Source organism: Furipterus horrens, unplaced genomic scaffold (assembly GCF_987537825.1).
Source record: "Furipterus horrens unplaced genomic scaffold, mFurHor1.1.pri manual_scaffold_1, whole genome shotgun sequence".
Taxonomy (NCBI): domain Eukaryota; kingdom Metazoa; phylum Chordata; class Mammalia; order Chiroptera; family Furipteridae; genus Furipterus; species Furipterus horrens.
The window spans coordinates 122033195-122056698 of NW_028327171.1; the positions used below are offsets into that span (position 1 = coordinate 122033195).

The 23504-nt window shown below is 42.6% G+C and overlaps 1 protein-coding gene across 1 annotated transcript; it reads right to left on the reverse strand.

Moving 5' to 3' along the window:
* Positions 1-1363: 1363 nt before the first annotated feature.
* TMEM177 (transmembrane protein 177) lies at positions 1364-3860 on the reverse strand. Its single transcript, XM_090279325.1, has 2 exons — positions 3784-3860; positions 1364-2368 (listed from the first exon to the last, which is right to left on the reverse strand). Exon 2 carries the CDS (start codon positions 2344-2346, stop codon positions 1411-1413), a length of 936 nt encoding a protein of 311 aa, XP_090135451.1. The 5' UTR covers positions 2347-2368; positions 3784-3860; the 3' UTR covers positions 1364-1410.
* Positions 3861-23504: the final 19644 nt, after the last annotated feature.

Below are 23504 nucleotides of genomic sequence, written 5' to 3' on the forward strand. Positions count from 1 at the left end.
CCCCAAACAACACTCCTCCAGCCAAGATTAGATGGTCCTATGTAGGTCCAGCAGCAGCTGGATGACTTGTTGTGGGGCCACTGAAGGTTGTATTTCCAAGTGGGGACTTGCTCACCCATTCTTCTTTGCATATATCAAACCTGTGCCCAACACTGTCCCAGGGACCTGAGAGATGGGGTGCTCTGCCCACAGTAAGTCTGCCTAGGCCTGATATGGGGACCTGCAGGCTGGCACAGAATGGAGCTAGAGCACTGAGTGTCAGGCCACAGTGAAGGACACAGCAGGAAGGCACGCTTCCCCATCATGCTCAGTCTCCATTCACAGTCCCCTGCAGGAACTATGGGGGCCTCCCATATAGCTGTGTACCCTTCTGTAAGTTATATTGGCACTGGGCCTGAATTCTTCAGCTCTTCCAGGGAAAATATAATCTCCAACAAAAACAATACAGGAAGCCCGGCTTACCGATCACAACTCTCCTTACCACCCCCACTTGAATCTTCTGTCCAAAGATCAAAAGTGGGGTCTGCTCTACCATCAGAGTGCTCAAGGAAAACAAGCCAGCCAAGGGTGTGGGTCATCAGGCTGGGTCCACCCTCTACCTCTATCCTGTTCTCATGATTGTCCCCTGTGAGCCAAGTTCATCCCATCTCTATCTCCCCTTATGCCACCTTATTCCTGCTCTCCAAGCCCTGACCATGCTCTGGACGCATCAGCAAGCTCAATCCATGCAGAGTCACTGTTTGGCAATGGTTTGTTCCTCACCTTTCCTTTGGCCAGAGATCCAGCCAGGTCTCCCTTACCATAGGTCTTGCTAGTTTCCAGCAACCCCTTTCCCCTTCAGACCCAAGGGTTCTCCTGGGGCCCATCACACCTTGCTAGATGCCCAGCAAGCTGATTATTTCCCAGCCTCTCAGGCACACAAGGGCTTCTTCTCATCTTGGCCTCTCAAAGCACTTAATCTCTACCACACTAGAAGTAAATTAGGATCTGATCAACAGGAAAGCTATGCTGTAGTTCTTTGCTGTAGAGGTGTTTACACCCTGCAAACACCTCGGGTGGTGAGATGTGTCCTGATCCTTAGAGCCCACTGGTATTCAAAGATCAAGAAGGGGGAACATCCTGTTTATTTATGGAACACCCTTTCTGCCAGGGGACCCCACAATCCTGCCAGAAGTTTAAATCATCCCCAGTTTACAGTGGAGGAAACCAAGGTTTAGAGTCATAAATGGATGTGCCCAAGGTTGCTGAGATTGTAAGTGGGCTGGGGTAGAATCTAGGCTGTTTGGGTAACCCCAAAACCTGTGATTTTTTCCGACATTGAGTTGTAGGTGCAGAGGCACCACAGGAGCCCCCAGAGTCAATGACAGGGTGATGCCTGCACGAGCTGGAACTCTCTGTGAGATGAGCCCTTCAGGAGCAACCTGGGTTGACCGTGGCCCTCCACATTTGCAGCATGGAGTCCCGGCGGGTTGTGTAGGGTAAATGTTTGATGCGGAACCAATGTTGTGGAATGATGTTCCCGCTGGGCGTATACAGCTTCTCTCCAGGTCTGCCCAAGAGACTGCGCAGGGCTAGGTTGCCTGACAAAACCTTCTCATAGAACTCCACTCCACCCTGGGAATAGGCTGCAGACAGGGAGGCTGTGCGACGGTCCAGCCACGCTTCCAGGGCATGAGTGAGAGAGTCGGTAGAGAAGGCATAAGTCACAAAGCCCACCACTGCTGCCACCAGATTGAATGCAGCCCGTAAGTTCATGGGGCCTCCGTAGAGCCCCAGTGCATGCTTGGCACCCACGCTCAGTACCCAGGTTCCTGCCAGGCAACCTGGGGCCACCAGGGCCTGCAGTGCGGCTGCGCTGCTCTCCAGGTACACCACCTCCCTGGCCAAGGCAAACTTCTGAGCATGATGGGACAGGGTCAGGGCATCTCTCAGCCGGGTGCCTTCTGGGCTCTTCCAGTCCACTCTTTTCCCATGTACAACCACAGGACGGTTGGTGTTGGTCACCGGGTCACCCAGGAAGCTGGCAGGGATGCCCACCACAGCCCCAGCTGGGAGTGTCGGGAAGCCAGCACTCACAGGCTGGAAGGTAAAGGTGGTGAAGGGTTTGTAGCAGTGGACCGATGGGACGCCTATGTCCTCTAACACCTCATGGAAGAGTCTCTGTAGCTTTGGGGAGAGCAGGGCTGGCTGGCCCTGAGGCCAGTACTGGTACAGCCATCGAACCACAGGATCCGGGAAAAGGTGATACGAGATTTGGGCCCCAAACAGACCTGTACAGGAACCCACCAATAAGCCTGTCCTGTGTCTCTGCACAAATGCTGCTGCCCGCCACAGGGGACCTGCCATGAATGCTGCCACCGCTGTAAACCTGGACCAAGGAAAAGAGAAGTCAGCTAATAGTTCCCTGGGTCTGCCTGCAGACTGAACACCCTCCCAGGGCACATCCTTTTTAACCAGGGCAATACAACACAGTGGTAAAGGCCTGAGTTCAAATCTCAGTTCCATCTCTATGCATCAGCCTCTCTATCTGCCAAATGGCCTGTGACAATGACCTACTACTAGAGCGGCTGTGATGAGTAAATGAATAAACACATATAAAACAGTTAAGTATCTGGCACAGTACTAGACATCTTTGTGATATCTGTGATTATTACTTTTATTCCCATAGCACTAAGTACTCAACTGCATCACTCCACTATTCATCCATATTGAAGTGCTATGACCACTAATTTACATATGAAGCATATGTTCAACTTGAGTCCAACTGTATGTTTGACAGTTCACATTTACTATCTCACAACTAAATGCTCACAACTCCATGACCTAATTACTATTGCCCCTATTTAAAGCAGTGAAAACAGAAAGGCTAAGTAAATTGGTCAAAATTCCAAACTAATAAAGTGGCAGTAAAGGGCTGAATTGTGTTCACTCAAATTCATACGCTTAAGTCTTAATCCCTAGTACTTCAGAAATGTGACTGTATGTAGAGATGGAGCCTCTAAGGAGGTAATTAATTAGGGTAGGCCCTAGTCTACAAGCCAATGAGAAGTCTCAGAAGAAACCATCTCTGCTGACACCTTGATCTTGGACTTCCAGCCTCCGGAATCATGAGAAAAATAAATTTCTGTCACCCACTATTTGTCATGGCAGACCTAGCAGACTATTATAGGCACGGTAGTTGAACTCCGGTTGTTAGGCAAAAATTTTAACGCGAAATTGCAAACATATACAAAAGCAGACAAAATATTACATTAACTTCAATCACCAACTTATGGCCAATCTTGTTTTACCTCTACTCCCACCCACATTCCTTCACCAATTGGTTTTATTTTGAAACACATCCTGGTGGGCATCCCATTATTTCATAAATTGTCACAATTACTTAACTCCGGTTGAAGCTTAATGTTTTCCTGTCTGTGAAAAGTGTTTAATTATCAAGCAAGTTGCTGCAAATAAGAACACGGGGTACTTATTTTAATAAAAAATTCCAAGAGTCACAAAACTTGGCCCTTTCTTCCAACGAGGAAACTGAGCCTAGGGAAGGAACGGGCTTGGCCTAGGTCCCAACGCCCCCAGGCCCACCCGCACCAAGGCCGCGCTCCAGGCCGGCCTCGGAGGCAGTGCCGCGCATTCATCAGGAAGCTGTGGGAAGAGGAGCTGCGGTATCTTTGCAGAGGACTTCCCGCTCGGCTTCCATCCAGGCCCCCATGGCCACGGCAGGGGCTCCGACAAGATGCTAGGACGGAGCGGGGTTCGGGGGGTCGCCCAAAGCCCCGCACTCACCTACTCGGCAGCACCTTGGGACTCCGCAACGAGTGCGCAGTGCAGTGCTCGAAGCAACGCACGCCAGCGGAGCCTGGGGGCGGGCTCAGAGGGCGTGGCCGGGCGCAGAGCACGCCGGGCCAGCCCTGGAGGCTCCTCCCCGAATGAGCGCCCTGGGCGGGGCTGCAACTTGCGGAGTCCTGGCGTCCCCTTGGTCACTGGGTTTAACTCAGGAGAAACCCGCGACTCCGCAAGGTTTAGGAGGCAACTTAGAGCAAAGCCCATGTCTACGTAATGGTAGTGTCCGTGTCCATGCCTGTGTGGAAGAGCCCAGCACTGACGGCGTGCTCTGGCCTTTATTTTACCACATCCTCTGCTCCCGCATCCCAGTTCCTCTCAAGTGGTTCACACTGTGTAGTCCACAGAACAGCGCCACATCTGTCACTTCACCTTCCCAGCAGCTCTGTGTAGGTCAGGGATGGGTTTGCCTGTGCACTGAGCCCAGCTTGCCACCTGTTTTTGTAAATAAAGGTTTATTGGAATCAAGCCACAACCATTCCTTCACAAGTTGTCTATTGCTGCCTTCCCCAGAAAGGCAGAGTTGAGAAGCAAGGACAGAGAAGGCCTGGCCCAGGAAACCTAAAATATTTACTATCCAATACGTTCCAGAAAATGTCTCTGGACCCTCACAACAGATTATTCCCATTTTACAGATGAAGAAACAGAGGCATTTAGCTGGAGCAGGGTGCCGAGGTCGCATGCACCAGATGAGAATGCGGCTCATGCCCCTGTGAATTTCCCATTACACCTCCTGCCTTCATACACATCCAACCTAGCGAGTCTTGCTGATTTTCCCAAGAGGGTCTGGCTTCTGTGTCTGGCTTTCTCTTCCACCCCAGGAAAGGAAGGAAGGAGGGCTTAACTTCTGGGCAGAAAGGTGAGGATGCAAAGAAAGGTGAGGATGAGAGGGAACCCAGAAATATATGGGTGTTGGGGTGCGGCTTTGGCAGATGAGCAGCCTGTGGACCATTATGTCTCCAGACAAACCACCAGCTCAGCCTTCTCTACAGGGCTCCTGACCACACAAGGACCAATGGCAGTGGGCCAGGTGGGACCATACTTGGTTGCCAGCTAACGCTTTGTGTGTAGCTTCCTTTGGGGACACTTTTGGGTTGGTGTTCCCTGTTTTAGGTTGGCTCTGCAGCCCCTTATGAAATCATAGACTGGTCAGGCAGAGAGACCCCTGCTGACACTAGGGGGGAACCAGGACCTGGTGTGGCTGCCTTGGGACCTGGGCCAGCTTTAGCCAAGAATCAGTGCTGAGGGAGACTGCAGCCCAGGGAAAGAGACCTTCCTTAGGAGACAGGGGCCCTTGAGTAAAAAATGTCACTTCTCTGATTCTCCATTTCCTCATCTCTAAAGTGAGGATAATATCTGTCTCAAACGGCTCTGTTACACTCTAAACCTAGAAGCGACGTTGGTGTTCCCATTTGCATAACAGAATGGGTGGGAGAATGATAATTCAAGTCACTTGTTCCAGAACAGAACTTGGGGTCTTCCTTTAATCTTGGCCTTGAAAAAGACTGTCTGTCACAAAAGACTTCTGTGGTGGAGCTGTAAATCTGGCAATGGTGAAGAGTATATATGCTGGAGTCAGATGGCTGGGGTTAGGTCAGGCCCCACCCCTACTAACTGTGTGGCTTTGGGCAAGTTAACCCTCACCGGGCCTAGTGTTCTCCTCAATAAAATGGGGATGAGAGTACCAACTACTTCCTAGCATAATTGTAGGGATCAGTGAGTTCATGTATGTATAGTGCCCACCAGAGTTTATGCCATATAACTCTTAGTTATTACTATTAAGATCTGTTCCGGAAACATCTGGCCAAGATGGAGGCATAGATAGACAGACACGCTGTGTCTCCCTCTACAACTAAGAAGGAATACAACTACCTCAAAACTAGAGACAACCAGAAGTTTCAGAAAATTGAGCTGCATGGAAGTCCAACAAACAAAGATATAAAGATGAAATACTCATCCAGACAGGTAGGCGGGGTGGAGCTGGGGCGGAGAGGACCTGGTGTGATGACAGCAGCAGCAGGCCAGTGGAAAGCGCAGTCATATGTTTTAAAAACCAGGGAGGGACACCTGGGGTGCATTTCCAGCACCAGATCAGGCTGTGCAGCTTATACAATAGTCCTCAAGATGGGAAAAATAAAGCCTCATTGCTTTTGATTGTGGAAACCAGTGGAGGTTGAGGTGGAGGAAGAAACTGCCGGTCTCTCAGCAGAGTCCACTTGTTGAAAGGGCCCCCATGGTCCTAGAACATCTGAGACCCATCCAGTAAGGGAACTACAGCCAGGGAAACAGCTAGAGAGGCACCAGCCCATATAGAAGTTGGAGAAGTGCCTCGAAAAAGGGCGAGTGCTGAGCAAGCTGCATTGTTCCCTCTCAGACCCCTCCCCCATAAACAGCGCCACAATGTGGTGAAACAGGTCGCCCTGTACTGACGAATCCCTAAGGCTCTGCTCCTTACAACATAACAGGAGTGACAGCTCTACCTAAGACACAGAGGCAAACAAACACTAGAACATGTCAAAATGAGGAGATAGAGAAGTATGGCCCAAAAAGGGGAACAGATCAAGGTTCCAGTGGGAAAACTAAGTGACGAGGAGATAGCCAACCTAACAGATGAGGAGATAGACAACCTAACAGACGCAGAATTCAGAACACTGGTGATAAAGATGTTCACAAGCTTGACAGATATGCTTGAGTACGGCAAATGCATAAGGGAAGAAGTGAAGGCTATGCTAAGTGAAACGAAGGAAAATCCACACAAAACCAATGGTGAAGGGAGGGAAACTGGGGTTCAAATCAATGCTTTGGAACATAAGGAAGAAATAAACAGTCAACCAGTGCAGAATGAGGAAACAAGAATTGACAAGAATGAGGGGAGGCTTGAGAACCTCTGGGACAACTTTAAACATGCCAACATCCAAACCACAGAGGTGCCAGAATGAGAAGAGGAAGAGCAAAAAATCAAAAACTTATGTGAGAAAATAATGAAGGAAAACTCCTCGAATTTGGTGAAGAAAATAGTTGTACAAGTCCAGGAAGCACAGAGAGTCCCAAACAAGCTAGACCCAAAGAGAAGCACACCAAGACACATCATAATTAAAATGCCAAAGGTGAAAGATAAAGTAAGAATCTTAAGAGCAGCAAGAGAAAAAAAAGAGTTACCTACAAAGGGGTGCCTATAAGACTAACAGCTGATTTCTCAAAAGATATTTTGCAGGCAAGAAGGGACTGGCAAGAAGTATTCAAGGTGATGAAAAGCAAAGACTTACAACCAAGATTACCCTAGACAGCAAAGCTATCATTTAGAATGGAAGGGCAGATGAAGTGCTTCCAAGACAAGGTAAAGCTAATGGAGCTCATCGTCACCAAGCTATTATTATATGAAATGTCAAAGGGACTTATTTAAGAATAAAAAGATCAAAACTATGAACATTAAAATGACAACAAACTCACAACTATCAACAACTGAATCTAAAAAATAAAAACAATATCCAAGCAAACCAGGATAGGAACAGAATCATGGGTATGGGATCATTTGGAGGGTTATTAGCTGGGAGTGGGGAGAGGGAAATGGGGAAATGGTTCAGGGATTAAGAAGCATAATTGGTTGGTACAAAATAGACAGGGGAAGTTAAGAATAATATAGGAAAAGCTGAAGCAGAAAAACTTAAATGCACAACCCATGGACATGAACTAAGCGGGTGGAATTGCTGGAGGGAAGGTGGGTATTGGGCAGAGGGGAGCAAAGGGGAAAAAATTGGGACTACTGTAACAACATAATAAAATATACTTAAGAAAGATCTGTTCTGGTTCTGAGACTCCAACTTTGGCTGCTCAGTTGTTTGTATGTATATGGGGCTATACATATTTTAATATGTGACCTCAGCCAGACCCAGAATGTGGGAAATACCCCACAAAGCAAATGATGTGGTTTTTCTAACAAATCAATGACATGAAAAAGATGAAGGGAAAGAAGACTGTTATAAATAGGAGACTTGAAAGATAGTAGTTTGCCCTAGCTGGTTTGGCTCAGTGCATTGAGCATTGGCATGCAAACCAAAAGGTCACTGGTTTGATTCCTGGTCATGTCACAGGCCTAGGTTGCAGGCCAGGTCCCCACTTGGAGGTGTGTGAGAGGCAACTGAACTGCATCATCCTACATCATCAATGTTTCTCTCCCTCTTTCTACCTGCCTGCCCCTCTCTCTAAAAATAAATAAATAAAATCTTAAAAAATAAAGATAGCAGTTAAATGCAATGTGTGGGTTTTGTTGGGATCCTGAATCAAGTTAGTTTACTAACTGTAAAAAAAAGGCACCTTTGAGACAACTGGGAAAATCTGAATGTGGATTTAGTATTAATGAATTATTTTGTTATGTGAGGTGAAGCATGATGTTTATGTAAGCAAAAAGTCCTTATCAGTTACAGACGCATACTGAAGTACTTAAAAGTGCAAAGACATGATGTCTTCTATTTAGTTCAAAAGATTACAGCCAAAACGAAACAACAAAAACCAGGGGCATATATGAAACAACATCAACAAACTATTGATAGTTGTTGAAACTTCATGACAAGTTCAGGGAGATTAATTAGACTGCTGAAATTTATATATGTTTGGAAATTTCCATGTTGAATGTTTTGTTTAAATGTCTTTAAAAGTAGGCTGACTAACTAGACTTCATCAAGTTAAAAACTTTTGGGCATCAAAGAACATTATCAAGAAAGTCAAAAGACAATACAAGGAATGGGAGAAAATATTTGCAAATAATAGATATGATAAGAGTCTAGTATTCAAAATATACAAAGGACCCCTAACAACTCAACAACAAAAAGATAAATAACCCAATTAAAAAATGGACAAATGACTTCAACAGAGATTTCTCCAAAGCATATTCACAAATGACCAATAAGCTCTGTTGTATTAAATGTGGTGAGGGCACGGAAGTAATTCCAGCAAGGAGAATGAGTCGGTTGGAGGGCTGCCGCACACTCTGGCAGGTCAGCGAAGAGCTGTGCAGAGACCTCTCCTTTTATTGAATTTTGCAAGTATAGAAATCAATAGGGAGGGTAAAGAATGAGCTCACAGGTACATTCCAATAATGATTACAATATACAATTACTTACTTGGGATTAAAACAATGGGAGGTTAATATATAAACTATGAAGAATGATTTCTATCAAAAGCAAAAAATAGGAATTCAATCATCTATTCTTTTAAGATTATGGGAACAGCCACACTGTTCCTTAAACTTTAACAGAAAGCACACAGGGTTAAACACCACCTGTTCTTGGCTTTGTTTGGTTTCTTTGGCAACATCAGGGAAGATGGAGTACTCTGCAAGATTCCTTTTAAGTCACAGAATGTCTTGAAACCCTTAGCCTGATCAGTCAAAGACTGTCGGCGCCAGCGAGTCCAGCTCACCAGCTCGGGTCATAGAGCACCTGAACCGAGAGGCATGAGAACATGCCTCAGTTTAGGAAACTTGATTTCCAGCATCAAATCTAATCACAAGATACTCAGCATCATTAGTCATTAGAAAATCCGCAGCAAGTCATTAGGAAATCCTCGCAGCTACCAGCTTGGCCATGAAAGGGGGAAAAACAAAGGCGAACAGAAAAGAAGTGTGAGGGCTTGCAGAAACTGAAACTCTCATACATTACTGATGAGACTATAAAATGGTTCAGCCACTGTAGAAAACAGTTTGGCAGCTCCTTATAAAGTTAATCATAGAATTACCATACCATCAAGAAATTTCACTTTTCGAAATATACCCAAAAGAATTAAAAGCAGGCACTTAAATATTTAAATACAAATGTTCATATGATCACAATAACCAAAAGGTGGAAACAACCCAAATGTCCATCAACTGATGAATGGACAAATGAGATATGGCATATTGCACACAATGAAATATTATTTGGTTATATAAAGGAATGAAGTGCTGACACACGGTGCAACATGGATGACCTTGAAAACATTATGCTAAGTGAAAGAAGCCCATCACAAAAGGCCATATATTGTAAGATTCCATTTGTGTGAAATGCCCAGAATCTATAGGCAAATCTATAGAAACAGAAAGCATTTTAGTGGTTGTCAAGGGATGAAGGAGGGATAATGAAGAATAACTGCTAATGGGTATGGGATTTCTTTTAAGAGTGAAGCAGTCAAAACATTTATTGAATTATGTTTATTTACTTAGCAGTTTATTTATTTAGCAACATATGAAAATAAGATAATTTCCAGCAGAGATAAGGCTACTAAGGAAATAAAGCTGGTACTAGAATAAATAAAAGATATGGTAGGGAAATTCTTTAGCTAAGGTGATTAGGGAAGGCTCTCTGCAGAGGTGATGTTTGTGCTGAGTCCTGAGTGATATGGAGAATAAGATGGAGACCTGTGTGACAGCTGTACCTAGCAGAGAGACAGCTAATTCCATGGCCCAAGGACAGGAATGAGAGTGTGTTTTAGGAGCAAAAGTTCCATTGGATTGGCAGAGACTAGGCTGCCAGGGCCTTGTAAACCTGAAAGAGGCCCTTGGATTTTATTCTACCTACAATGGCAAGTCATTTGTGACTTAGGCAAGAGCTGTTCAGTGAAAGGTGAGCACAACAGTTTGACTGGTTCAAGACAGAATGGAAGGAGGGGTTGAGGAAGTGGAGGAAGGAAATATAGCCAACTCTTTTAATTGTGAAAGATAGTCTAAGAAGAGTTTTGTATGGCAGATTTATGTGATAATTATATCACTGAGAAATTTTAATATTGAAATGATCTCATTGAGAAAGACAAATTGACTATCCGAGGGGAGAAGGGATCCCTGAAGGAAGGAGTTCCTTGGGTAATCAGAGTCCATGATGTGAGAGGGAGAAGGAGAGGGATTAAAACTAATTCCACACTGTAACAAGAGGGAAGCTGTTACCAAATAAACACTTCATACATCTTAATGTTATAGCCTTGGCTGGTATGGCTCAGTGGATTGAGTGCTGGCATGTGAACCAAAAGGTCACTGGTTTGGTTCCTATTCAGGGCACATGCCTGGGTTGCAGGCCAGGTCTCCAGTTGGGGGCATGTGGGAGGTAACTGATCAATGTATCGCTCACAAATCAATATTTCTCTTCCTCTCTTTCTCCCTCCCTCCCCCTCTCTCTAAAAATAAATAAAATCTTAAAAAAAAACCCTTAATGCTATATATCAATTATATCTCAATAAAGCTGTGGTCAAAGGGCCAAGATTAGGGGATAAACAGGAAATAAATACATGGACAAGCACTATGGAAATGATGGGTTCCAAAACATCTGATGGTTGGTTTTTTTTTTTCATTGTAAAGTTAAAAAAAATACACATAATATTTACCATCTTAAGTATACTTAAGTGTACAGCTCAGTGCTGTTAAATATATTCATAAGGTTGTGCAACCATCACCACCATCCATCTCTACAACTTCTTTCATGTTGTAAAATGGAAGCTCTATATCCATTAAACACTAAGTCCCTATTTCCCAGCCTCCTAGCTCCTGGAAGCTACCATTCTACTTTTTGTCTCCATAATTTTGACTACTCTAAGTATCTTGTATAAGTGGAATCATATAGTTTTTCTCCCCTTTGTAAGTGGCTTATTTCACTTAGCATAATGTCCTCAAGGTTTAGCCATATGACAGCATTTCCCTTTTTAAGCTAAATAATATTCTATTGTATATATATAGTACATTTTACTTATGCACTCATCTGCTGTTGGACACTTGGGTTCCTTCCACATTTTAGCAATTGTGAATAATGCAGCTATGAACATGGGTGTACAAATATCTCTTCAAGGCACTGCTTTCAATTCTTTTAGGTATATACCTAGAAGTAGAATGCCTGGATCATATGGTAATTACATTTTTAATTTTTAAAAATCTTTACCAAAATTAACTTTACTCATTCATCAGAATCAACTTAACATCTTAGGAGGGGAAAACAAGTCCAGAAATTGAGTGGCAAAATCTGCTCCACAGGTTACTGTTGTTACTGGGGTTTGGAAAGAACACTTTCTGGCTCACCTCCAATTTGCATTCAAGGTGTCCATGCCCAGAGGTCCACAACTTGGCCACTTTCGTTGCACATTTTCTCTGGAACGCAAGGCCCAGCAAGTCTGTCCCGAAGGCGAGGGCAATGGCTGCTGACTCATGGAGCCACACATGGGACTTTGGATAGTCTAGAGAGGCTCCTATGGAGGCCCCAGCACTGCTGCTTGCTCATCTGGCTGGTGTGCTGTGGGCTGCAGTGGTCGAACTGGCCAATGCTCACTCCACTGCCAGGCGGGCATTGCAGGCAGCATTACTTCAATCCCCAGCAGCTTCGCCTCTGCCCAGGCCTACTTCCCACCCGGAATACCCTGGAATCTGGCTCTGGCCTCGGTTCCCACTGCTGCAGCTCCACGTGTGACCTTCAGCATCTGAGCTGGATGGAAGTTACTGAAGCAGCCTTGGGACATTTTTAAGTTTCTTAAATTTATTTTTAATTTTTATTTTAAGGTATATTTTATTGATTATGTTGTTACAGTAGTTCCAATTTTTCCCCTTTGCACCCCTCTGCCCAGTACCCCACTTCCCACCAGCAATCTCACCCTCCTTAGTTCATGTCCATGGGTTGTGCATATAAGTCCTTTGACTTCACCCTTTCCTATATTATTCCTAACTTCCCCCTGTCTATTTTGTACCAATTGATTATGCTTCTTAATCCCTGTACCATTTCCCTATTTCTCCCTCCCAGCTGATAACCCTCCAAATGATACCCATACCTATGATTCTGTTCCTATTCTGGTTTGCTTAGGTGGATTTTGTTTTTATTTTTTAGATTCAGTTGTTGATAGTTGTGAGTTTGTTGTCATTTTAGTGTTCATAGTTTTGATCTTTTTCTTAAGTAAGTCCCTTTGACATTTCATATAATAATAATGGCTTGGTGATGATAAACTCTTTTAGCTTTACCTTGTCTTAGAAGCACTTCATCTGCCCTTCCATTCTAAATGATAGCTTTGCTGGATAGAGTAATCTTGGTTGTAGGTCCTTGCTTTTCATCACATTGAATACTTCTTGCCAGTCCCTTCTTGCCTGCAAAGTGTTTTCTGAGAAATCAGAAATAGGAACCCCTTTGTAGGCAACTCTCTGCTTCTCTCTTGCTACTTTTAGTATTCTCTCTTTCTCTTTCCCCTTTGGCATTTTAATCATGATGTGCCTTGGTGTGGTCCCCTCTGGGTCCAGCTCGCCTGGGACTCTCCGTGCTTCCTAGACTTGTATGTCTATTTCCTTTGCCAAATTTGGGGAGTTTTCCTTCATTACTTTTTCACATAAGCTTTCAATTTCTTGTTCTTCCTCTTCTCCTCCTGGCACCCCCATGATTCAGAAGTTGGCACGTTTAAAGTTGTCCCAGAAGTTCTCAAGCCTCTCCTCATTTTTGTCAATTCTTGTTTCCTCATTCTGCACTGGTTGACTGTTTATTTCTTCCTTATGTTACAATTCATTGATTTGAACCCCAGTTTCCTTCCCTTCACCATTGGTTCTATGTGGATTTTCCTTCATTTCACCTAGCATAGCCTTCACTTCTTCCCTTATGCGTTTGCCATACTCAAGCATATCTGTCAAGCCTGTGAGCATCTTCATCACCAGTGTTTTGAATTCTGCGTCTGGTAAGTTGCCTATCTCCTCATCACTTAGTTCTCCCACTGGAACCTTAATTTGTTCCCTCTTTTGGGCCATACTTCTCTGTCTCCTTATCTTGACAGTTTCCGGTGTTTGTTTGCCTCTGTGTCTTAGGTAGAGGTGTAGCTCCTGTTACATTGCAAGGGGTGGAGCCTTAGAGATTCATCAGTACAGGGTGACCCGTTTCACCATGTTGTGGCGCTGTGTCTGTGGGAGGGGTCTGAGAAGGAACAATGCCGCTTGCCCAGCACTTGCCTCTTTTTCAGGCACTTCTCCCACTTCCATATGGGACTGGTGCCCCTCTGGCTTTTGGCCCTGGCCGTTGTTCCAAGATTGGGTGGGTCAGTGGATGTTCTAGGACTGTGGGGGCCTTTTAAACAAGCAGACTCTGCTCAGGGACCTGCAGTTTCTTTCTCTTCCCCAACGCCCACTGGTTTGCACAGTCAGAAGCAATGAGGCTTGGTTTCCCATGGTACTGGTACAGTGAGCTGTGTGGTCTGGTCAGGAGCTTGGAATGCTTCCCAGGTGACCCTCCTGACTTTTAAAAATGTGTAACTGTGCTTTCTGCCAGCTTGTCGCTGTCGTTGCTGCTTCAACCCCACACCATGTCCTCTCCGCCCCAGCTCCACCCCTCCTACCTTTCTGGATGAATATTTCTTCTTTATATCTTTGTTTGTTGGACTTCCATGCAGTTTGATTTTCTGGAACTTCTGGTTGTTTCTAGTTTTGTGGTAGCTGTATTCCTTCTTTGTTGTGGAGGGAGACTCAGCATGTCTGTCTACGCCTCCATCTTGGCTGGAAGTCCTGATATTTTTTATATCCAAACAAATTGCTTTTAGTGGCAAGATGTTTGCTGATTTGTATTTTTCTACGTTTTTTTATATCCAAGCTGATTGCTTTTAGAGCCATGATGTTTACTGATTTGTATATATTTTTTCCTACATAACCTATTTTAAAGAACAAAGAATTAAGTAAAAAATATATATTATTATATAATATCTTTGTGTCTAGAGACCCAAAGTTTGAAAGTTTAAATAAAAGTAAAGAAATGTAAATCTGTCATATTTCCATCTATTTTTACATGGTAGGGAGAAGAGTGGACTAGGAATCAGGATACCAGGGCTCAGCCTAAAGCAGGCCCTTTTGTGTTAATTGGGTAAATCCATAAACCTCTGTGGGATTCAGTTTCCCCATATGTAAATCACCATGATAACAGCTACTCTGTGTGTCTCAGAACATTGTGAGGATTTTGAAAAAATACTTCACAAACTGAACGGAAGCAATTACAATTATAAAATGAACCAACTATGGCAAATTATCCTGAGGTTCTTTGGTTTTATATATTTTTGGCTTTAGAGATAGAATGATGTGATAACCTGATTAATGCAAGAAGGGGAGAGCTGGAAGGTCTTCAGATATAGCTATTTAACCCTCATTCACTTAACTAACACTTGATTATATCCACAATCTCTGTGGAACCTGGCTAATTGATCCCACATGAAGCCCCCAAATTTCGTGTGTGTGGTCAGTGATTTCACTGAAGGAACATTTCCTATGGAGTTGATTACAGAATATAATACACATAAGGTCTTATTGCTTTTTCCCACCTAATGGCCTGATAAAAGGAAGAAGAGCACAGACGACCATTCATATTTGGAAGTTGCTTTGCTTCATGTTTGAAATCTGAGGCTAAAATTTCCAAGACAGAAGATGCCTTTCTCGTAACATCCACTGGGTGGCACTATATCTCCAATTCACTCACAACAATTCCAAAGGACCACAGTCATAAGATGGTCCTTGGAAGGCAAGGAGAGAAATAAAAGAAATTGGCTCTGGGCACCACAGAGGTGTCATGCTGAGGCTGGCGGTGCCATTGGCTTGGAGCACCTGCACAACAGCTCACATGCCATGGTTGGGGTTGAGCCTCACAGTCATACAGCATGAGTGTCGACGTCATGCACAAAAGGAATGACAACAATCAAGACTCAATTACAAAAGGAGACTCCACACAACCTACAAAGGGACATTCCTAGAGCACTCAGCTCAGGAGATAAAGAACACTGTACCCCGGGTCCCACAGAACACCCACGAAGACTGAGAGTCATAGTATATCTATATAATAAATAGAAACAAAATACAAAGAGACAACCATAATGGGGAGACAGAGAAACAGGTCCCAAATGAAAGAACAGGAGGACTCTCCAGAAAAAGAGCTAAATGAAATGAAGGCAAGTAATCTACCAGATATAGAGTTCAAAGTAACGGTTATTAGGATGCTAAAGGAACTTAGTGAAAACTACAACAGCATAAAAAGGACATAGAAACCATGAAATGAAGAATACCATATTTGATATCAAGAATAGACTGGAAGGAATAAAAAGTAGGTTGGATAAAGCAGATATGAATGAGCAATTTGGGAAACAAGGTAGGAAAAAATACCCAACCACAGCAGCAAATAGAGAAAAGAATTAAAAAGAGTAAGTAGCCCTGGCTGGTGTGGTTCAGTGGATTAAATGCTGGCCTCTGAACCAAAGGGTTGCCAGTTTGATTCCAGGTCAGGGCGCATGCCTGGGTTGTAGGCCAAGTCCCCAGTTGGGGGTGTGAGAGAGGCAACCACACATTAATGTTTCTCTCTCTCTTTCTCCCTCCCTTCCCTTCTCACTAAAAATAAATTTAAAATGTTTTTTTAAATGTACCTATCAATAATAACATTAAACTCAAATGGATTAAGTGCTCAAATTAAAAAACATAGGGTAGCTGAATGGGTAAGAAAACAAGATTCTCTCTCTCTCTACACACACACACACACAAACACACACACATACATATCACACGCAGACACAAGAGATCCACTTCAAAAAGAAAGATACACACAGACTAAAAGTAAAGAGATGGAAAAACATATTTATTGCAAGTGGAAATGAAAAAAAATGTAGAGTAGCAATACTTATATCTGACAAAATAGACTTTAAAATAAAGTCTATAGTAAGAGACAAAGAAGGACACTACATAATGATAAAAGGAGCAATCCAACAAGAGGATATAACTCTTGTAAACATTTATGCACCCAACATAGGAGCACCTAAATATGTAGAGCAAATCTTGATGAACATAAAGGGAGAGATGGGCCATAATACAGTAATAGTAGGGGATTTTAACACCACATTGCCATCAATGGGTAGATCTTCCTGACAGAAAGTCAACAAGGAAAGAGTGGCCTTAAATGACACACTAGATCAAATAGATTTAGTTGATATCTTCAGAATATTTCACCCCAAGGCAGAAGAATATACGTTTGTTTTAAGCACAGATGGAACATTTTCTAGGATAGATCACATGTTAGGACACGAAAAGAGTCTCAATCAGTTTAAGAGAATTGAAATCATATCAAGCATCTTCTCTGACCTAAATGACATGAAGCTAGAAATCAACCATAGGAGAAAAACTGAAAAAGGCACAAACTCATGGATGCTAAATAACATGTTACTAAACAATGAATGGGTTAAAAATGAGATCAAGGAAGAAATCAAAATTTACCTTGAAATAAATGAAAATGTGAACACAATAACCCAAAATCTATGTGACACAGTAAAAGCAGTTCTAAGAAGAAAATTCATAGCATTACAAACTTACCTTAGGAACAAGAAAAAACTCAGAAAAATCTAAATTTACACTTAGAGGAACTGGAAAATAACAAAGTCCAAAGTTAGTAGAAGAAAAGAAACAATAAAGATCAGACATAAATGAAACAGAGTCTACAAACCAATGCTAAAGATCGATGAAATCAAGAGCTGATTCTCTGAAAAGATAAACAAGATCAGCAAACTTTTAACCAGACTCATCATGAGAGAAAGAGAGAACTCAAATAAATACAATCAAATGAAAGAGGAGAAGTAACAACTGACACTAAATAAATACAAAGAATTGTAAGAATCCTGAAACACCAATTTGAAAAAATATATGCACTCCTATGCTCATAGCAGCATTATTTACAATAGCCAAGATCTGGAAACAGCTCAAGTGCCCACCAGTAGATGAGTGGATAAAAAATGATATAGTACATTTATACAACAAAATACTATGTGGCCATAAAAAAGAAGGAAATCTTCCTTTTTTTGACAGCTTGGATGGACCTGGAGATTTTTATTCTAAGTTAAATAAACCAGTCAGAAAAAGACAAATTCCACATGATCTCACTCATATGTGGAATCTAATGAACAAAATAAACTAATGAACAAAATAGAAACAGAGACATGGACACATAGAAGAGACTGAGAGTTGTTGGAGGGGAGTGGGGAGGAGGGTACTGGATCAAAGAAGGTGAAGGAATTAATCAAAAACATATTTACACAATCCAGATGGCCAGAAGGAAAGGGGTGTAGGGGCTGGGTGGAGGTGGGAAAAGGCGGGGGGGGGGGGCATCTGTAATACTGTCAAATAAATAAGTAAATAAATAAATAAATAACATTATTAAAAAAGACACACACACACAAGAAACTGGCTCTGATTTATAGGTGGGGAAACTGAGATGGACACAGACACATGCACTGACATGAAAAAAGATTAAAAGTCAATGTAACAAGCCCTGGCAAGACAGTTAACACAAATAATGCAACGCTGGATGCCCAGGAAGAAAAGGGGATAGGATAGGTAGCTTTAGCCAGGGGATCAGTAACTGCTTGCTGGATGGGCTGAATGAAGTAAAGCTGATAGTGGTGTTGAATCTGGATGTCGAGGGAAGCAGTTCTCTGAATAAGCTTTGACTGGGGCCCTCCTTCCTCAGTAATGGTGGGGGCTAGACATTGGGAGATGAAAGACTTCATTCCCAACTCAAAAGTAGTGCAGGGCCCAAAGGCCAAAGGCCTGGGGAAGCCTGAGCTGTGAGAGACTTGAAGGCCAGAAGGTGGTGGAGTCTTAGGAACACCAAGAGTAAAGGTGCATTGTGTGACCCTGCCCCCACACAGCTGATACTCCACAGAGGGCAGAGGTTTATGGTAAGTGGTCACAGCCAATCCTTGCAGCCTGGGTAAATCCTTCCCACTGACTTACCAACAGCAATCAAGGTTCAACTACAAGAAGAGGGTGTACTCAGCCCACATGAAGGGTGCAACTGAAGTACCCAGATTGGGTGATAGGGGAGGCTGTGCCAATGGACCCTATAGGACATGTACTACATTAGGTCACACTACCAAGATAGGGAGTCATAGCAGCTCTACCTAATACATAGAAACAAACACAAAATGAGCAGACAAGGAACATGGCCCAAATGAAAAAAAAAAGGTCAAAATCCCAGAGAAAGACCTAAACAAAATGGAGATAAGCAATCTATCAGAGGCAGAATTCAAAACACTGTTTGTAAGGATGCTCAAGGAACTTAGTGAGGATCTCAACAGCATAAAAAAGATCCAGTCAGAAACAAAGGATACGCTAACTGAAATAAAGAACAATTTACAGAGAAACAACAGTAGAGTGGCTGAAGCTGAGAATCAAATCGATTTGGAACATAAGGAAGAAAAAGAAAACAATCAGAATAATAGAAAAAATAATAATCTAAAAAAATGAGATTTGTATAAGCAGCTTCTGGGACAACTTTAAGTGGTCTAACATTTATGTCAAAGGGGTTCCAGAAGGAGAAGAGAAAGAGCAAAAAATTGGAAATCTATTTGAAAAAATAATGAAAGAAAACTTCACTAGCTTGGTAAAAGAAATAGACATGCAAGTCCAGGAAGCACAGAGGGTTCAAAACAAGATGAATTCAAAGAGACCCACTCCAAGACACATCATAATTAAAATGCCAAAAGCTAGATATAAAGAGAATCTTAAAAGCAGCAAGAGAAAAGCAGTTAGCTACCTACAGGGGAATTCCCATAAGACTGTCATCTGATTTCTCAGAAGAAACGTTGCAGGTTAGAAGGGATTGGCAAGAAATATTCAAAGTCATGAAAAGCAGGGACCTACAGCCAAGATTGCTCTACCCAGCAAAGCTATCACTTAGAATGGAAGAGCAGATAAAGAGCTTCCCAGAGAAGAAAAAACTAAAGGAGTTCATCATCACCAAACCATTATTATATGAAATGTTAAAGGGTCTTATTTAAGAAAAAGAACATCAAAACTATGAACAATAAAGTGGCAATAAATACATATCTATCAACAATTGAATCTAAAAAACAAGCTAAGGAAACAAAGAAGAACAGAGACAGAATCATGGATATGGCGAGTGTTTTGATGGTTGCAAGAAGGAGGTGTGTTTGGGGGAATGGGTGAGGAGATGAGGGAATTTGAAGTACAAATAGGTAGTCACAGAATAGCCACGGGAATGTAAAGTACAGTATAGGGAATGGAGTAGCCAAAGAACCTACACGTGACTCATGGATATGAACAAAGGTGTGCGGATTGCATGAGTGAATGGGGGTGTTGGGGGGAGGGGGGAACAGGGGAAAACATTGGAACTACTGTAATAGCATAATTAATAAAATATAATTAAAATGAACACAAAAAAGGTGCACAGTGTAAATGAGCAGACAGTTTTTAGGAAACTACTGAGATGAGTGAATGTGAGAAGGAATACAGAGGGAAGAGTAGGGTTCTCAGCCCTTGAGAGCTTTAAAAAGATTACCAATGAAAAAGGACAAACCAGAAACTAAAGAGATTGCTTCCCTACAGAGGGTGGGTCTGAAAGGGTTAATAAGATGAGTAAAGGGAATGCGAAGTAGGAATGAGGAGGGCATGACACTTTCCTGAGTCTGTCTTTGTACAGCTTTGGCTCTAAGAACCATAGTAATGTTCCACATACCCTCCTCATGACCAAAATAAACAAATAATTAAAACCAGTGAGGATGTGGGAGAACCCAAGATGGGATATAAAAAAAATCAGTGAACCTGACTGCATCCCAAGTGAATAACATAACCACACTGATAGGAATGGAGGAAAAGAGAAAAGAACTAACCAAAGTAACCTTGGAAAACTGTATTTTAACTGGACTCTATAATGTCAAAGACAAAAATAACATAACTGTAATCTAGTTAGTACATGTGTTTCCCATATGAATATAGGTCAGCAATTCTGACATTACTTTATGGACATACTAAGAGTGAACAAATAGGTCAATATATTTTGGACAACGAGGGTGGGGTTCATCACTATACCAGAAAAAGGTTGCAAATGAGGAAAGGGGGAAAGCTAAAATGAACCTCATAGTGCTGAATTGTAATCAGAAATGACAGTATCAATTAATGTTTTTGATAGATAGATAAATATAGTTGTGGTTATATGTGTGGGTTAGTACAGTGGTTCCCAACCTTTTTGGTATCAGGAATCAGTTTTGTGAAAGACAATTTTTCCACAGGCCATTGGGGATGGGGGTGGGGGAGATGGATTTATAGCCTGCTACCAGATGCAGCTTAATTGTCACTTGCCACTCACTGATAGGGTTTTGATATGAGTCTGCAAGCAATTGATTTATTATGGTCTCTGTGTCATCAAACCTCTCTGCTAATGACAATCTGTATTTGCAGCTGCTCCCCAGCACTAGCATCAGCACCTCAGCTCCACCTCAGTTCATCAGGCATTAGATTCTCACAAGGAGCACACAAACTAGATCCCTTGCATGTGCAGTTCACAGTAGGGTTCACGTTCCTGTGAGAATCTAATGCCACTGCTGATATGGCAGGAGGTGGAGCTCAGAAGATAATAAGAGTGATGGGGAATGACTGTAATTACAGTTGGAAGTCTCACTGACTGGCTTACTGCTCACCTTCTGCTGTGTGACTTGGTTCCTAACAGGCCAGGGACCATTACAGGGGGTTGGGGACCCTTGGATTAGTATAAATACATATATTTCCTTGCTCTGTCTGCTGAGAGAGACTAGAAGCCGTAAGATCTCAGTAGCAATGAGCTACTTGATTTCAAAATGAAGGGGACCAAAATTTTGCCACCCTAAACTTGCCTTTAGGGATATTGACCTTAAAACCTGGTTAAGAAACAAAAGATTGAAAAATAACCTTTGATTCTCCCCCTTTCCTGCCTAAGAGATTCAGATGGAAAGGCCTGCGCCAGGAAGGGAATCTTAAGATGTTCATCTTAGCCTGATTTAAACTGAGTATGAGGGATGGAAGGTCTGTAGGCAGGAGCCTGGTGGTTGGATTACTCCCATGTCCCATTGTTTCTGGGTTGCCTAGCAAAAACTTGTCTGCCATAAATGTTCCACAATTCTTCAATTACTATATATTGCCTTCCTTTGAAATCTCAGACCCCTGCCCCACCTTCCACCTGTGTCCAAAATGTCACATTTACCCCAAATACTCAATTTTACCTTAAGGTCTTCGGGAATTTTTATGCTTATGTAAATTCCTCATGCACACATATTAAAATTTTTATTTTCTCCTGTTAATCTGTCTCTATTAATTAGATTATTAGCCCAGCAAAAAGAATTTAGAAGGTGGAAAGAAAAATGTTGTTTTGTTTTTAGCCCCCACATAAACATTATTTGCCAATAAAAGGAACCAGGGCTCCTTAGAGGAATAGTTGACTTCAGGGCTGAGGCAGAGAAAATGCAAGACAAACCTGGAGTATCTTGTAACGCCAGAAAGTAAGAAACTGTTTTAAAAACGCTGGGGGCATGTTTAAAGGACAATGTCAACCAGAAGGAGCTCCCAGTGGCCAAAACTGGAACAATTTGAACAACAAAATAATGATGGTATTGAATTATAACCCATATAATAAAATAAATATCCATTGTTCCATTTTGATATAATGAATGAATAAATGAATGAGGGAAGGAGGAGGGCAGGTCATGAAAATCATCATTAAGCAAACACCATGGTAATAACTGTTGTAAACAAGATCCTGTGATGGGTACTGAAGTTGAGGAGAAATAGGATGTTTGTATAATCACAAATTATCTCCTCTAAGATATTAATTACCAAGGGGAAAATAGAAAATTTTCAGTGTGTAAACTCAGCAGACAGCATTTTAACCAAGTGAATAAAGTAAACATCTCTAGTAATAAGACCCATTGACAGCACATAGTCCTTGGTAAGATGCACCAAGCATGATACACCTCTTCTCTAGATTTCTTCCAAAAATGCATAACCTCATCTTAATCACGAGACTACATTAGAGAAACCCACACTGAAGGAGATTCTAGAAAATTACTGCCAAAAGTGTCAAGGTCATGAACAATAAGGAGAGACCTCAAGGACTACCACAGATTAGAAGAGACTAAGGAGATTCAATGACTAAATGCAATGTGCTGTCCAGGAAAAATAAAAGGACATCATCAGTCAATAGTATTGTGCCAATTTTAATTTCCTGGTTTTGATAATTGGTACCATAGTAGATGTTAGCATTAGGAGAAACTGGGTAAAATATATATGGGGGTGCTCTGTATTAGTTTAACAAATTTCCCCTCAGTCTAAAATTATTTCAAAATAAAAAATATTTAAAAACTACTGTCTTAGGGTGGTGGCCAAGGGACATGTCCCAGGGCCTCTTTTCCCCACCTTGCCCTGTGCCCCAACCAGGAGTACCCACACTTATTTTCCTTTGCTGGTGTCACAAGATGCCTGACCCTGAGATGAGCCTGACCAGCTGTCCCCAAAAAAGGCTCTGGTGCCAGACAGCAGGAATTCTGCCTGGAACGCATTTCCCTCATGGTCTCCTTTTTTGCACCCCTGCTCTGTATGGTCAGTTCTCCACAGAGGCTCATAAAATCTGTTCAAAACAGAAAATAGCTCATGTTACTCTCCAGCTCAGAACTCTCCAAAGGCTCCCCATCTTACTTAGAATGAAATCTCAAAGCCAAGGTCTATATCCTGGCCACCAGATCCCATGTGACCTGCTCCCGGGCACCCCTGCATTCATGCCCTGCCTTCCCCATGATATTTCAGCCCCTTAGGCTTGTTCACTGGTCCTCTGGAGGGCCAAGCACACTTCCCCTGAAGGCCTCTGCTCCTGCTGTCCCTTCTCCCTGGACCTGGACAGCTCTGCCCCAAT